At 43.1% G+C, this 16,026-nt stretch overlaps 2 protein-coding genes across 11 annotated transcripts in view; one reads left to right on the top strand and one right to left on the bottom strand.

Moving 5' to 3' along the window:
• ATG4A (autophagy related 4A cysteine peptidase) overlaps positions 1 to 5,832 on the top strand; it is a 62,100-nt gene extending 56,268 nt beyond the window's left edge. For 7 of the 10 annotated variants that reach the window (XM_006082250.3, XM_023758693.1, XM_023758682.1 and 4 more), the window contains 4 exons: positions 1,559 to 1,704; positions 2,946 to 3,002; positions 4,676 to 4,784; positions 5,295 to 5,832. In XM_006082250.3, the coding sequence (XP_006082312.1) occupies positions 1,559 to 1,704; positions 2,946 to 3,002; positions 4,676 to 4,784; positions 5,295 to 5,365 (383 nt within the window). In that variant the 3' untranslated portion in view covers positions 5,366 to 5,832. Of the gene's footprint in view, positions 1 to 1,558; positions 1,705 to 2,945; positions 3,003 to 4,317; positions 4,437 to 4,675; positions 4,785 to 5,294 lie in introns of all 10 variants that reach the window. The other 3 variants (XR_002830659.1, XM_023758695.1, XM_023758698.1) reach the window with 3 other exon arrangements.
• Positions 5,833 to 7,172: 1,340 nt separating this feature from the next.
• COL4A6 (collagen type IV alpha 6 chain) overlaps positions 7,173 to 16,026 on the bottom strand; it is a 374,284-nt gene continuing 365,430 nt past the window's right edge. The window contains 5 exon segments of the mRNA XM_023758663.1: positions 7,173 to 8,811; positions 11,013 to 11,299; positions 12,002 to 12,193; positions 13,630 to 13,746; positions 14,444 to 14,590. Coding sequence (XP_023614431.1) covers positions 8,551 to 8,811; positions 11,013 to 11,299; positions 12,002 to 12,193; positions 13,630 to 13,746; positions 14,444 to 14,590 — 1,004 coding nt within the window. The 3' untranslated portion in view covers positions 7,173 to 8,550.

Here is a 16,026-nt window from a genome sequence, read left to right as displayed (position 1 = left end):
TAAGCACTCTTGGAAACAGGGTACACAGGCAGATAGGATGCTGCTATTATTCCCAGCACCTTAATTAGAAACATTCTGGAAGAACGATGCTTAATTAAAACCCTGCTTTGGATTCGTATTTTCTTGTGCACAACTTCCTTCTCCTCTTGCCTCTTAGGCTTCCCTCTAAACATCCTGGTTATTGCTCTTCATTGTAACTTGAAGCCTTTTTGATATAACTGATGTCACCCACCTGTGGTCTGAGGGAACATGTACCTTGACTTTCATAAAATAAATCATATGGAAGCATTGAGTTTCATATACTCTCCAACATTTATTTGTAGAGAAATACTTTTGGATCTAAGCAAGATACTTCTATGACTTACTTGTATTTGTATTGTGTTTTAGGCATTTTACAGAGGTGAATTCTTCTTGTTCTTATAATACCCTATGAGGTAACTGGAACAGGTCCAATGACCCCAGTTTAAAAACAAAAATTAAGACAGTGATTTAATAGGCTTGTCTTGGGTCTGTGATAGAGACAAGTTGAGCTTTCATCAGATATCATAAACATATTCTTTTCCAACAGAAGCACTTATATGTGCCCAATACACTCCTGGATGCCATTCCAGGAAAGGTCTTTAGGGAATCCCTTCCCAGCCCATCCTCCTGCTACAGGTAGGTATTTCTTTGGTTGCCTAACTCAGTCTAAAACACAGAAACCTAGATGGTCCTCAGGCCTGGATAATGAGGTTAGGGTGTTCCCTTAGACACTTTTGCATACTCAGTATGCCACTGGTGAGCATTAGGGAAACTCTCAGCCCTCTGAAAAGTAGAGATTTTATTATCCTAAACCCCTCCCAGGTAATTATTGGGCTAGACTTTTTCAATTTAATGAAGCATGGTTTTTCTTTTATTTGTAAACATTGATAATCTCAAAGTGAGTTTTCTGAGCAAGGTATATCTGTAAAGAAGTTAATGTGACCAAGGCAGTGCTTTCCAACAGGGATTACTAACTTGCTAACAAGGACTAACTTGCTAGCTAATCAATACCAGAAGTCAGCTTCCTGGTATCTCATCCATAGCAAAGCCAGCATTCCCATTTCTTTTGGAGGCCAAGGCCTTTCTCCTTACCAGATGTGCTCTCTGACTGTAGCTCTGAGAACCAATGTTCTGGAACTAGATGCTTTCCAATGTTGAAAGAGGCAGGAAACCCCCATTGGCACCTGAACTCATGGCCTGGTGATACTACCTACCACCTCTTTGCTACTGCTGCTCACAGAGCTTGCCATGTCATCTGTAATCTCTCATCCCCACCTTTTCCCAAACCTGCTGCTTTCCATTTTTGGAGTTGGACTTTGAGGAGATGTGAATGCTAGGGCAAGTCTTCTCATTGAATGTTTAGATTTGGGTGTGGGTGGCTTCCTTAGGTATGCTCACCTTAACTCGGGCTTTCTATCATCTCATTTTCATTGTCACCAAGGGAGGGGTTAGGGAAACCAGAGCGCCTCCTCCCAAGGACAACAGTAGAGCCAGGGCAGGTGGTTCTTTGAAGGTTAAACATGCCTCATTCCAACAGGTGATGAGCTCATTTTCCTGGACCCTCACACAACCCAGACCTTTGTTGACACTGAAGAGGATGGAACCGTTGATGATCAGACTTTCCATTGTCTGCAGTCGCCACAACGAATGAATATTCTGAACTTGGATCCTTCCGTGGCATTGGTGGGTGTCTGAAGGTTGGGTGGGCCGTGATATACACTGCCGCCCTATTACAGATTTGTTTCCTGGGTATTTTCCAAGTATATAGGTAGGGTGGCCAGAGTATATTAGCTTACCAGCCCCATGAGAGGTAGTGTAGAATAGTGGGGAATGAGTGGACCCTGAAACCAAATTGCTCAAGTTGGAATTCAGGCCCTGCCACTTACTAGTAATGGACTTAGGGGGAGTCCCTTTACCTTTCTGAGTCCTTTGTAGGGTTGTGTGAGGTATGCTGTACATTGTGAATATTCAATAAATGTTAGTTATTATTAGCGTTATCTTTCACACTTTTCCTTCTCACCCTCTAATTATTGCCACACAGGCCAAGGGAATAATGTAGGGTATCAGCAGGGAGGGAGAAGGGGGCAAGATCCGCTGGGTAGGCAGTGCCAATTCTCTGGGCACACAATCCAGGAAGTTTCATCCCCTCCTGCCCCTAAGTAGTATGGCTGCTGTCTACACAAGGTGCAGCTGCTATGAAATAGCCAGTGGTTCTGAGGCCTCTCTGCATCCTTTCTTCTAATTCAAGGCACCAGTATCCAAAGAATCTTTTTTCCTTAGACCATTCTTTTGCTACTAGATGATAGCTCTGAGGATAGAGAACAAGGCTGATGGTTCTTTTTATTCTAATAATTTCGTTAAAGTAAAACCACCGTATTAAATATTGTCTCTAGCTAAAAGTACTATTTGGATTTTGTTTACTGGTTTGACTCTTCTTTATAGATGTGTATATTTTTACACTAAATGTAATGGAATTAACCCCACACTGGAGATTGGGCTTTAAGTTACTATATCTCACAGTATGAGGGGAGAGTATATCTCACAGTATGAGGGGAGAGGGATATGGAGGGAAAGGGACAAGGAGAAAATGAAAGGGTCAGAATAAGAGAGAGAAGCATAGATACAGGAGAAACAGAGGGAGAGGGAGATGGAAAGACCAAAGGAGAGAGAGAAACAGAAAGAGGGATGGGAGAGAGAGAATGAGGGGGAAGGAAGAATGAATGAGCAAATGCTTGTGTCCAATTGAGGCAATGTCTAGGAGGCAATGTCTAGAACATTTCCCAATGTTCCTCCTAATTGTTGGGAAATCACATCCAAGGAGAGTGGCCCACATCCCACATAGTGGCTCCATCTTGTAGTACAGGGAGGGCCTTCCTTGGTGCCCCTGACCAGTTCTAAGTTATGTTCTTTTGCTTTCCCCCAAGGGATTTTTCTGCAAAGAAGAAAAAGACTTTGATAACTGGTGTAGTCTTGTTCAAAAGGTAAAGATATATGTTTTTCTTAATCTTAAAAACGAAAGTTATTCAACGTGATTCATTTTCAAGACTTTTTCATAATAACCTAAACCTAGCCTGATATGACTCTACTGCAAGAGAAAGAAACTCAGATGTGGTAAATTGCATATAACTTTGGGGAACCAAAGAAAATTTTTTGTTAGAAATCTGCTTAGTAAGCCAAGTAAGTGATATTTTTAGCTTCTTCAAGTTTTATCTCATTAAGCCTACAAGTCATGAAATATTTAACTAATATTCTACCATTTAACCTAAAAATGCCAATTTCATATAGCTCAGCCTAAGTTTTTTTAATCTGTTCAGAACACTGAGATGATTGAAGAAACTGATTTACTTTGCTATTTATTTAGGTTAATGTACTGTATTCCATTTACAGTTTAATGTACTGTATTATTATGGTTTAGGGGACTTGCCTTTCTATTCACTGTCTTATTTATATAAAATATAGGCATGCTGCTACTTAAAGGAAAGACAATTTGGAGAAATCTGTGTAAATACTAAAGCAAGCTATTATTTTTTTAATATTTTGTGTAAAAGAGTAGTTATTGTTTTGCTGGATCACCAATCTTTGTATGTGCCTCCCTCATTCTCAGCTTCTAACACATGCCAAATATGTGAAAGACATTGATAAACGCTTATTGAAAAAAATGAAGGGAGGTCATAGGGCAGTGATGGCGAACCTATGACACCCGTGTCAGAGGTGACACGCGAACTCATTTTTTTGGTTGATTTTTCTTTGTTAAATGGAATTTAAATATATAAAATAAATATCAAAAATATAAGTCTTTGTTTTACTATGGTTGCAAATATAAAAAAATTTCTATATGTGACACGGCACCAGAGTTAAGTTAGGGTTTTTCAAAATGCTGACACGCAGAGCTCAAAAGGTTCACCATCACTGTCATAGGGAGTAGTTCAAAGGGCCCTGGATGGGATAGCAGGAGACACAATGTTCTCCTATTTGCAAAACAAAGAGATTGGAGCCCAGAGCCTCTTGTAGGTGTAAGGAGGGAAGATTTTTCTTCACAAGTAAACAAATAATTAATACGAATGTCCCTAGCTGAATCTAAAACCCCAGTTAATAGTTAGCTGAGACATAATGGATACTTATTGTCTAAAAGCAATACTTATATTTCAGGATGCAGCAAAACTATATTTATATCACATTTAAAATTAGAAGAAAAATTTTCTGATAAGACTGTGCCATTTAAATTAGGACATATACTGTAAGTGTTGGACTAAATGGAAACCATGCCGATATGTACCAGTATTTCTCTTGGGGCAGATTTTATTTGATTAACCAACATTTCTTTGGAGCCAACACTTCAGGAACATCTCGCCCCTAAATTGAGTTGAGTCCATGCAACTGGCATATGACCTGAACCTCATGATGGAGTTTGGGCAGTGAGTACTGGCCTTCTATCAGATACTCCCTCCATTGGCCTTCCCTCCTGGCCAACAGGTTTAGAATTGAAGAGGGCTGGGTCTTTAGATGGGTCAAATAGAGGATGGGAATATTTGCTAGTTCTTTGCTTTCACCTTTCAACAATCAGGCTACTCTCTTGGGGCTTTGGGTCATAGATTGCCAATTGGACAGAAATATAGTGACTGCAGTGTTTATAACTGCTTCTATGTCTCCTCAGGAAATTCTAAAAGAAAACTTAAGGATGTTTGAATTAGTTCAGAAACATCCATCGCACTGGCCTCCCTTTGTACCTCCAGCCAAACCAGAGGTAACAACCACTGGGGCAGGTAAGTGGTTGTTCAGGGGCCCTTCAGCCAGCAGACCCACGTGTAGCAATTGGTTTATGAGATATAAGCAATCATCTGGACCAATCAAGGAATGGTGCTTCTGATTATTTAAATCCTCTGATGAACTGATACTGATGTCAAAGAATGATAATAGCAGAAAATGAGCTTAGTGCAAAAGTTCCATATAAAATCAAAATGACTAGACATTTTTTTTTCATAGTCTGGTTCAGAATAACAAATCAGAGGCCATGGGTGAGTCAACAGGTGCCTCCAAGTTCTTACAGAACCTCCTTATCACGTGAATAGGACTATGTAATAAGTCTGGTTATTTTGATTCTTTAGAGAGAATTTCTAATAGTTGGCAGTGGTCTTATCTGTAAGTCTCCTCCACAAAAGCTTTTCTTTAGAAAAACAATTTAAAAATGCATAGTCTTCTCTACTGAGTAATGTATTGACTGTTTTAACTTAAGCATCAAGCTTTTCTTCTTTCTCATTTTTGTATTCTCACAGAATTCATTGACTCTACTGAACAACTAGAGGAGTTTGACTTGGAGGAAGATTTCGAGATTCTGAGTGTATAAAATAGTAGGAACTCAACCTTAAGATTTGTCTTCCATCTGGCACCAGAAGAACATGAACTCATTACATAAAACTTTTGTAGTCAGCAAGTGCCTGTTATGCCAACAGCATACAAACTTGATAGCAATCAATCATGACTGAGCCAATCACCGCTTCTCAGAAAAAACATTTAACAATCCTCTCCCAGAAAGAACTAAAACAATCATGGGATCTAAGACAGAAAGATTAGGAGCCATTCTTTGCTTCTCAGCTTGTCTTACTTGGCCATAGTGACTCTGCCACTACTGAAATGAGGAGGTGGACTTCTGGAAGATAGACAGCAACTCCCACCTTGCTTCAAGCACCAGCAGATGAGAAATGGTTACCCGTGCTTCCGCACCCTTTTAGGTGTGACCTCTTTTGGGCTAAATACTAAGAAGCAGTCTGTTCTTTTGCTCTAATAATAAAGTGATTACACCAGGGAGAAAAAGCTCTTGTTAAATTATTTGAATATGTATTTTAATTAATTATAATTAATATCAAAAAGTTTGTCTAAGAAATTATGTCAGATGTGGACTTATTGATCTCCTGACTCTTTGGGAGAACCTTACTAGTTGATGGGTCACTGTTCCCTTCTTTACTGATACTTTTGTCAGACATCACCCTGTCCTTAAATGAAATCATGATCACTTAGGTCAAGGGTCAGCAAACTTTTTCTGTAAAGGCCAGATAGTAAATGTTCCAGGCTTTGTAGGCCATGTTGTCTCTGTCTCAGCTACTTACTAGTAACTGTGCTGTTGGAAGTACAAAAGCAGCCATAGACAATCTGAGCCTGGCTGTAAACCAATAAAACTATATTTAGAAAAATAGGTGGATGGCAAATTTAACCTACAGTCTGTAGTTTGCCAATCACTGACTTAAAATGTTGATTTTTGTTTGGGAAATTAAAAAATCATGTTTGAATTAGACTCCATTTTGTTTGACAGCCTTATTAGAAAGAATTATTCATGTGGTCACCTTTAATCTGTGTATCATATACAATTCCAAACCTTTTAAGGACTAGCAACATACTAAATTTTAAAGCACATTTTCCTATTGTCTTTGCCACCAACTCTCCTTTGTGGTTGCACCTCAAGTCCCAGCGGTGTCTTCCCCGTTTCTTCTTGCCCTCTTAACCTGTATGCATTTCACTTGCATCTCAACCAAGTTGTGAGGAAGGCCAGCAACTGGGGTTTGAAAGCTAGCATCAAGCCAAGGTGTGTTTCTTGTATATTTAGAAGTATTATAACACTTGTTTCCTTAGATTCCAAATTTTCCTCTTTTTTTCCCCAGTAGGTAATATATTCCAGTGGTTCAAAATTCAAAATATTCAAAATGGTATTCAGTGAAATGTCTCTTCCTCCCAAGTGTTAGTTCCGTTCCCTGATGCTCCTGTTGTTATTAATTTTTATCTTTCCAATGGATATATTTTATACTATACAAATAGATGCATATATATCTTAGATTTGATTTTAACAACGTTAGCATTTCTCTACTGTTGATTTATTTGAAAATGATCCTGAGGTACCAGAAGTATGTGAACTCCTTTCTTGAACTCTAGCATGGGACTAAAAGCAGTTATAGGCTTATTTGAAACAGGTTTTGGGTTTATTGCCTGTTAGAGGACTCTTTCTGTTCTTTGACTTTAATTGTATTTTTTCCTGTCTCAATGTTTTGTTATAAAGCTCAATTTGTAGTAACAGGAGCCCCCATGGCTCCAAGGGAGACTCATTAATTGTAGTGAGATGGACTTTAGAAAAGTTTTCATCAAAGAACATCAAGAGTCAATTGTTCATGCTAAATTCCTTTTATTTGCGATGTACAGAGCTGACAACCATGTTTTTTACTCAGAGAGGAGGTGAAGATAACAATAATTCAGATTATACCAATTATGTTTTGTTTAAGTTGGCACAGTTTACATAATATTTAAGGAAACAGAATCATCTGGAAGGAATTGCCTCATGTCAACATATCTAAGTGTTCTGGGAAACTGATAAAATGGTTAAAACAAATCCCCCAAACAGAACACAATACACTTTATAGTTGACTCAGGCTTGCTTTAGGTCTGCTAACTGCTAAAGAGAGGAGTTTGTTAGATTTTTATGAGGTTTTAAAAATATTAAAATAGCTTAACAGGCTACCTGTAAAAGAGCAATTGGAAGGACATTTTAATGGAAAGTCTCTTACAGTCTCAAAATGCAAAGGAATCAATAAACTGCAGCTTCAGTTTGCCACATTACACACATCTGGATAGCATTTGGATGAAACCGGGACTTCTGAGAAATTGGGACAAGGGATTTACCTTTTTGCTCCTGGAGTCAAAAGTAAAATTCACACCTCCTTACCCACCCACCCTTCTACCCACGGCCTGGGAGAAAGGGCCGTGGTTCTCATTTCCCTTTATGGGCCTGGCCACATTTGGTGCATCCTCCACTCTGCTCTGGACCCGGCCAAGTAATACTGGTAGGTCTCGGCCTGGAGAGGGAGTTGGCAAGAAGGATGTGATTTGTCTAGGACCATATGAAGTTAATGAGTCCTTCTTGGCTTCTGGCCTTCAAACCTCCCTAAGCAATATGGGGTCCAGTCGTGCTTACTCTCGAAGGAGTCAAAGCTCATCCTATTCTACTGGCTGGCACCTCATTCTATCTCTGCTGCCTGCCTAGACACAGTGGGTTTTCTTGAAGGGTGAAGGCTTGCTCTATGCAGGCCTGAGTCATCCATGAATACTTAGCCAGGTATATATTTTTTTTCATGTGGAAACACTTGGTTCTGGTTTAAGCCAAATAATGTGTGGTGACCTCTGGACATAAAGAAATGACTTATCAGTTATTATAGAACCACTTTGTGATCAAGATGGTGAGGAAAGCTAGCAGCTTTCTAAGAAACTGGCAGCCCAGCAGGTCTTTCTGAGGTCACGCAAATATCCGAATCAAACAGTAGTGCCAGGTTGACTGAAATGGGACAGCAGATCTCAGCAGGGTGGGCTCACCCATTAGGCCTGAGGGTTGGGGTGACCAGTATCCAGTAGTCCAGCCCAAATGAGACTCCAATGTACAACTTTTCAGATAGGAAAATGGGCTTAGGCCTTTCTTCTTCGGATGGTTTGGGTTTGTGAGGTGACTGTTCTATGGAGGAACGGACAGCAAGGGGCAGAATGGCAGGGGCCACCCTACAGGCTTTTCATACACACCTGGCAGCGGCTTACTCGTGTGTGGAGCTGCCCAGCTTTCAATGTTTCTGGTACAGGTTCCTCCCCAAACTGCTGCTTCTCCTCCACTGTTGTCAGCCAGAAACTGTACTTGTTGGCAAAGTAGTGGCAGGTACCCCGGGCACCACTGCACTCAATGAAAGGAGTGGCTCGAAAATCCTCTAAGCAGGAGCCAGGTGAGACGAGGGACTGGCCTCCACCCTCGGTGCCAGCGGCAGTGTGCTGAAACAGACAGGGGTGAAGTGTGAGCTGGGCCCATGGGAGATGATGGACACTCTGCTGCTCCAGGAGGAACATGTGCTTCCTTTTTCAACTCAGGCCCCTTGGCTCATCCCTAATGTCTAGCCAGCAGACCAAAGGCTGTATTTCTGGACCTAGGCTGCTCATCCTCCTTTGTAGTAGCCTCAGGGCCAGTAGATCCTTCCAAGATTCCTGGTGTCCACCCAACCCACTGCGCATGGGCTGCGACCACATCTCAGCCAGTTTCCCAAACTGCTGCTGCCCCACAGAGTTCTGAGGGGTGCTCAGTGTGTCCCCCCTCCCCCAATTCCATGAGCAAATAAGTATTAGGCTAAATTAAGGAAAAAATCAATAGGTTTTGGAATGCAGTTCTCAGAGCCTGTCTACTTCAAGCCCCAGGTGGTGTACACCAAGAAGGAAAAAAGCATGCAATACTCCACAAAGTGGTTAAACCATTGGTCCCTCCCCCAACATATCTATTAATAGCTCTGAATTTACCTTCATTAGAACTTATATTTTCAATCTGTACCACAACCTTTAGAGCGAGATATTGTTTTTGTTACCTGCTATGTACATGTAGGCCTCAGATTTAGCCTAATATTCTGGCCCTCACTTCAGGAAGCTCCTGCAGCACTCAGTTCCAGGATTTCCTCATCAGTGTCACTCATGAGGCAATAATCTTTGGTCACAATATCTATAGACAAAAGACCCTCTCTCCGTCACTTCAGCTGGGTTATTATCTGGACCACATGAGGTGGGGAGGCCTCATACAAACCCAGGTCAGGAAATGGCCAATGGGACAGATGCCCAGGTTGGACACACAATAACACATTACTTTGCAGAACTTTGGGGAAGTGTGTCTCCATAAAAATGACCTTTCCTAATAAATGAAGTATCAAAGTGTTCCTCATTTTGATCATCAGGTAAGGCTTTCTAGCATGAATGACACATTACCCTGCCTTACTAAACAGCAGACACTGTATTTTACACTTTACAGATGACCCAGGCTTGTTGCTATGAATGTTGGTTTTTGCTTTGGAGGATAATGCAGGGACCCTGTACCAAGAGACGCAAATTGTAGACTTTTTGGGTGGCCTTTGAATTGTTTTCTCCCTCTTTTTTCCCTTTTAGTAGGCATGTCTCATTGCTTCCAGATGCCTTAATAGGCAGTCCAAATTCCTATCCTTACATGTTTTCAGAAAAATATAATATTCTAGTATGTTAGAATATGTTTACAGTAAGAGTAAAGAGATTCTGAATAAGGGCTTAAGAGCACCCCCATGAGCAAAGCACATGATACTTCATACATAACTTTTCTACCATTCCTTTTGGAAGCTCAGTGGACAGGACTAAGATTGATAGGTGAGTAATTCTGTATTACACTGGGACAAACTGCCCAAGTCACAAAGACTGCAGTTTGGTAATTCTTTGAAGATACTCTCTCACCACCTCATCCCTGGTGATTTAGCAAAGAAGCTCTGGTGAAGCAGGTACTTCAGGGGGTTCACACTTATTTGCTCTGGGAGTTTTCCTGTCCCTAAACCTGACCTTTAACTCATTTAATGTGCCCACTTATTCATGGAATGTCATGTGAAGGACTTGATGCTGTCTTGGACTTACAGATGTTCTCAGCTCTTTCTTATCAAGAACAAGCATGGCTGGCCATTGCCTTCCCATCAAAATGGCAAAGCAGCAGAAATCCCAGCAAGGACATGGAAATACAACATGCCCTCATCTGAGCTTTTTTGGAGGAGGTGGCTAGAGGGAGTGTGGGCACAAGAATGGGACTGGCATGCCCAGACTGACCAGTGAGAATGTGTCCCAGCCCTAAGTAGGACAGCCTGTTCCTCACTGTCCATCCAAATTGTGTGGTTCCTCCTCCTTCTCTTGCTTATGGCATAACTGAAGCAGGCATAAAGATGTCAGGGCTTGTGCTGGTGATTCATAGGCATTCTCACCCTGAACCACTGGGTGCAAACTGTTCCTTTTTGCTTACACCTGTAATTACCTGTCATTCATGCAAAAGTGGGCTCTCCAGTCTTTAGCCAAACCCAGCTCAAGCATTTCCCTTCCTTTCAAACTCTGTGGTTTCTACTCTGTGTCCCTTAAAACTGGAAATCAGTCTGAGGGACTCTCCCAGAGATCCCTGCCCTCTGCCTCTACAACAGAGACAGAGGTCTTACCATGAGAAAGGAGTACCCCATCCAGAGGCTGTGCCAGCCAAGGGGGCACTGCGGGATGGTGATATCCTGGCTGTGCACAGCAATGGCTTGCGAGGGTGCCTCACACACAGAGCAGCGGCTGATATACTGGAGGATCTTGGTCTGGCCGATGGGCATCATGGGGATGGGGGCAGTGGTTGAGAGCCAGTAGGACTTATCATTGCGCCTGGCATAGTGACACACTTCATTGATGTTGCAGTAGATGAAAGGCATGGTGCTGAAGTGGGGCAGACAAGAGCCAGCAAACCCTGGAAGGAGAGAAGGTGGACAGGAGCAGGGCTGGGACTATGTCCAGGGCTACTAGGACTTGGCTAGATGGTGGTTTGGGTTTACATCCAACTGCTTGTGCCAGAACAGGGACACCTCTCCTTACCATCCTGGAACACTGTACACACACTAAAATCTGTTGATCAAATCCTATTTTCAATGCACCAGGGAAGTTTGATAATGAAAATAATATTTTTATAAACTGAATAATTATTCCCTAATTAATCTACTTTATAAAACCAGCATTAATAGAGTAAGTCTACTTTTCAGAGTTAGCATACCTGTAGACAATACAAGTAATTCTTGGGTAATCATCCTTGCCCCACAGGTCATCTTATTATTACTACTATTAATCACCAACATTTTTGAATATTTACTATGCACCAAGCATCGTTCTAAACGTTTTACATTGGGTGATTCATGGTAATCCTTACACCACCTTATGAGATAGGTACTAGAATGAGCCTTGTTCCATTCAGGAGGGAACAGAAGCTTACAGAGGTTGAATAACTTGTCCCCAGGTACATAGCTAGTGTTAGAACCCAGACCTGCCTGAATCCAGAGCTGGTGCTTGTAACCCACTACCCAACAGTAGCCTATCAAGATCTGGGGGTAGTGAGGAGCATGGCTCTTGGTTTTTGTGGGGCAGATGGCCAGGTCTGGCTGTCAGAGTCAGTACCTACCCAAGTCTTGGTTGTGGGCTTTCTCCTGCCCCTCCACAAATAGCAAGCTGTAACCCACCCACAGCTGGGTCATCTCAGCAGGGCACAGGGGCACCTGTTTCGACTGGCTGTGTTTCACCAAGGTGTAACCCACTCTCGCGCTCTGTCCAGGCAATCCAGCCCTTCCAAAGGGGCCCTGTTTTCCTGGAGGACCTGAGAGACAAAGAGTGGAAAAGAGTGAGCCAGGTGCAGCCAATAATAACAGCAGCTACTCAAATTGTGCTGAATGTTGAGCAGGGCACAATTTCATCACCCCAATTTGTAGATGAGTAAATTGAGGCTCAGGAGTCCTACAACTAACAAGTGGTGGAGCTAGAACATCAACTCAGATGTACAGTAGTCCCCCCTTATCTGGGATTTTGCTTTCTGCAGTTTCAGTTACCCATGGTCAACCACAGTCCGAAAATATTAAATGGAAAATTTGAGAAATAAGCACTTCATAAGTTTTAAGTGGTTGTGCACCCTTATGAGTAGTAGCATGATAAGATCTTGTACCATCCAGCTCTGTCATGCCCAAGATATGAAGCATCCCTGTGTACAGCATCTCCACACTGTATATTCCTTGCCCATATTCACTTAGTCCTCTCAGTTATCTGGTCAACTATCAAGGTATTGCAATGTTTGTGTGTTCAAGTAACCTCTATTTTGCTTAGTCATGACCCCAAAGCCATTCACATAACTCTTATTACAGTATATTGTTATAATTGTTCTATTTTATTATTAATGTTGTTAATCTCTTACTGTGTCTAATTTGTAAGTTCAACTTTGTTCATTGGCATGCATATAGGAAAAAAAACCAGTATATGTAGAATTCAGTACTCTCTGTGGTTTCAGGCATCCACCGGGGGTCTCAGAATGTATTACCCACAGATAACGGGGGACTACTGTATCCAGTTACAGAATCCCCATTTTAAAAAGCATACTGTCCAGCTTCCCTCCCATAGTCACCTGGCTTTGGTTCTCTAAGAGGGGGCAAGGGAGGATACTTCTTGGGCCAGCCTTGTAGACTCTCATAGTAGGTAACTAAGTGCCTTTACCTGATGAATCAGAGGCAGAAAAAGCAGACTTGGGATTGGGCGGGGGAGGGGGGGGGCGGGGAATTGCACCCTCTTCTCCTGCCTAAGGCAAATGATGATACCACTTTCCCACTGAGCCTCAGAACTGTTTTCTACTCAGGACAACTGATTTGCTATCTCTGATATAAAGATGGGAAATAAGTAGCAAAACAACCATACCTGGTCTCAAATTTTCTTATCTCTTGTTCCACCCCCCTCCCATCCACATCACAATCCTTAGGTAGAAAAGGGGAGATGCGGAACAGGAAGCCATGCTGTACAATAGAGTCAGGAGTCTTAAGAGCTGGAAGACAACCCAGAAGAGTATTTGGAACATACCTTTCTCTTTAGGAATATAGGGCTTTAATTCTTCACAGGCTCAGAGGGAATGCATTAGAGCCAAGTTTTCCAGTCTCTGGGTAGTGTCAAGCTTTACCACCAAGTTTCCTAGTTCTCATATTTGAGATTTTAACTCACCACCAAGCCTTAAACCCTCACAAAAGCCCTCTGCCCCTAGTGCTGACATTGCCAGACCTTCAAATCCTGGAGGTCCTTGCAGTCCAGGGAGACCGGGATCACCAAGAGCCCCAGGTGGGCCAGGGAGCCCACTCAGGCCATCTTTGCCAGGGATGCCAGGTAAACCTTTGGAGCCTACAAAGAGAGAAGGCCCACAGCGGGTTACTCAATATGGAGGGTCTGGAGGAGGGGACTCATTTGTCATGCCCAGGACTCACCAGGAGAGAGTGCACTGTCCATCAGGTTGGCGCTCACATTGAGCTCAGGGCTGAGCTTCCCGGGCTAGTCCTTAGTTCATGTTGGGGCATCTAGGCGCTGGGACTGCACTCTAAACTTAGCCCTTCTGAGCTTCTTTGCCTCTATTTCCTCCTTCCTTCCTCTTATACTCCCAACAATGCTGGGAAGAATGCAGGGCCACTGCTGGCATCCCATGCCAGAAATGAGGACATTGAGGCCCAGAGAGACTGCTAACTTACTCCAGTCAAGGGGAAAACTGGGATTAGAAGTCGGGTTTCCTGTCCCCCAGCCCTGGACTTTCTCCATTGCTTTTCATCCCCCTTCAGACTCCCTCCTCTCAGCAGCATGTTAGTGAGGGTCAAGCTGTCTGGAGTAGCTGTTATGCTCTGCCCACACAGTCTCTAAAACCAAGGACAACTGCTGGTTCTGCTGGTCTTTCCTCCTGGCAAGAAGTTTGGCAACTCTTTGACGAGCAGAGGAAATGCTTGAGGAAGGTGCCCCCTTGGAGCTGGGCTTTCCAGCCAATTTGTTCAGGCTCTCAGCCAAGACTGTCTCAGCTACCAGATAAGTCATCTTTCTCTTGAACTGTCCTTACCTTGTAGGCCTATAGGGCCTTGAACTCCAGGATCCCCCGTGAGACCAGGGATGCCATCGATGCCCGGGAGACCCATGGGTCCAGGAGGAGCCTGGATGGCTTCTGCAATTGGTGTTTGGCCTGGAGCACCTTGGGGGCCGGAAAAGCCTATGGGCAGGTGGGAGGAATGGAAATGTCAGGTGAAGGCTGAGGAGGCAGCCTTCCTTCTGCCTCAAAATCACCAGCTTTCTGCCCTTCCTCTTTGTCCCCACAATCTCTACTGAATGCCACCAGAATGGCTCTCACCACACTTTACATAATGTCCTATTTACCCATCGACCTTCCCAGTGGATTGGTAGCTCCTTGATGACAGAGGCTAAATTGTATTTATCTTGCCTTCTCAGGGCTCAGCACAGGGCCTGGTACATGTTGTAAATATGGTAGTCTGAGGCTTGGCTTGGGACTGGGGTAGTTAGTTTACTCACTCACTGGTCAGAACACAGTGCCAAGGAGGCTGAGGGGATGCCTCTAATTCCCAAAGTTCAGTTGGCATCACAGCCTAGGGCCCCAAATGCAGGCAGCTGGCTTACTATTAAAGCCAAACAAGCCAATTTGCTTACTAATTCATTGAACAAGTATTTCTTGAGTGCCTACTGAGTAAATCAGGGAATAGAGTGGTGAATAAGACAGATGTTTATGGAGGTTATGGTCTGGTGACAAAGATGAAAATTATATAACCTGACAAATACCATTAATCTTACTGCAAATCGTGAGAAGTGCTACAAAGGAAATGAACAGTGCAGTGACAATGGGAGGGAGGAAGGGGGCTATGAAGTAGAGAACCTACTTTAGAGAGAGTGATGTGTCATCTAATAAGCACTGACATTTAAACTGAGACCATTGAAGCATTAGAAAGAGCTGTGTTGGGGGGCAAAAGTATTCCAGGAAGTAGAAATAGCATGTACAAAGGCCAGGTGTTTTGGGATAACTGAGAGGCTAGTGTGGCCAGAGCATAGTGAGCTGCAAAGGGAAAGGGCTGGTGATGAGAATAAGGAGGGAGGCATCACATAAGGCTTTGTGGTCATAGCTAATTTATTTATATGCCATAGAAGTCAGTGGATGATTTGTTTTTATAAGATCTCTCACCACTGTGTGGAGAAATGATCACTAGTGGAGGTGCACAGTGGAAATAGGGGGACCAATGAACAGGTCACTGCAGTGATTCATGTGGGAAATGTTGATGGCTTGGACCTGGGTGGTAGGGGTGGAGGTGATAAGAGGTGAGTGGATGCAAGGCTCATTTAGGTGACACAATCCTCGGGGCTTGCTATGTGTATGAGTGACAGAGGTGGTGGTAAAGGATGGGAAAGAGGTTCTTCATTTCTGGATTAAGCAAATGGGTGGGTGGTAATGAGAATACAAACCCAATACCCACTAATGTAGAATGAGGAGACCAGTGGCAGGATCTATGGTGGCAAAGCAGCAGTGACTTTCAGTCCTGGCAGCTGATGGAGGCAAAAATATTGCCAACCTGCCCACTGGAGGAGCTTGATCCAGCTGTTTCAAGCATCCAGGCTTTCTTGGCGTGGTGTGTAGTGACTCCT

The sequence above is a fragment of the Myotis lucifugus genome, unplaced genomic scaffold, assembly GCF_000147115.1.
Source record: "Myotis lucifugus unplaced genomic scaffold, Myoluc2.0 scaffold_2, whole genome shotgun sequence".
Lineage (NCBI taxonomy): Eukaryota > Metazoa > Chordata > Mammalia > Chiroptera > Vespertilionidae > Myotis > Myotis lucifugus.
Note: the sequence above shows the minus strand (reverse complement) of the source record. Positions and strands in the feature narration are given on the sequence as shown.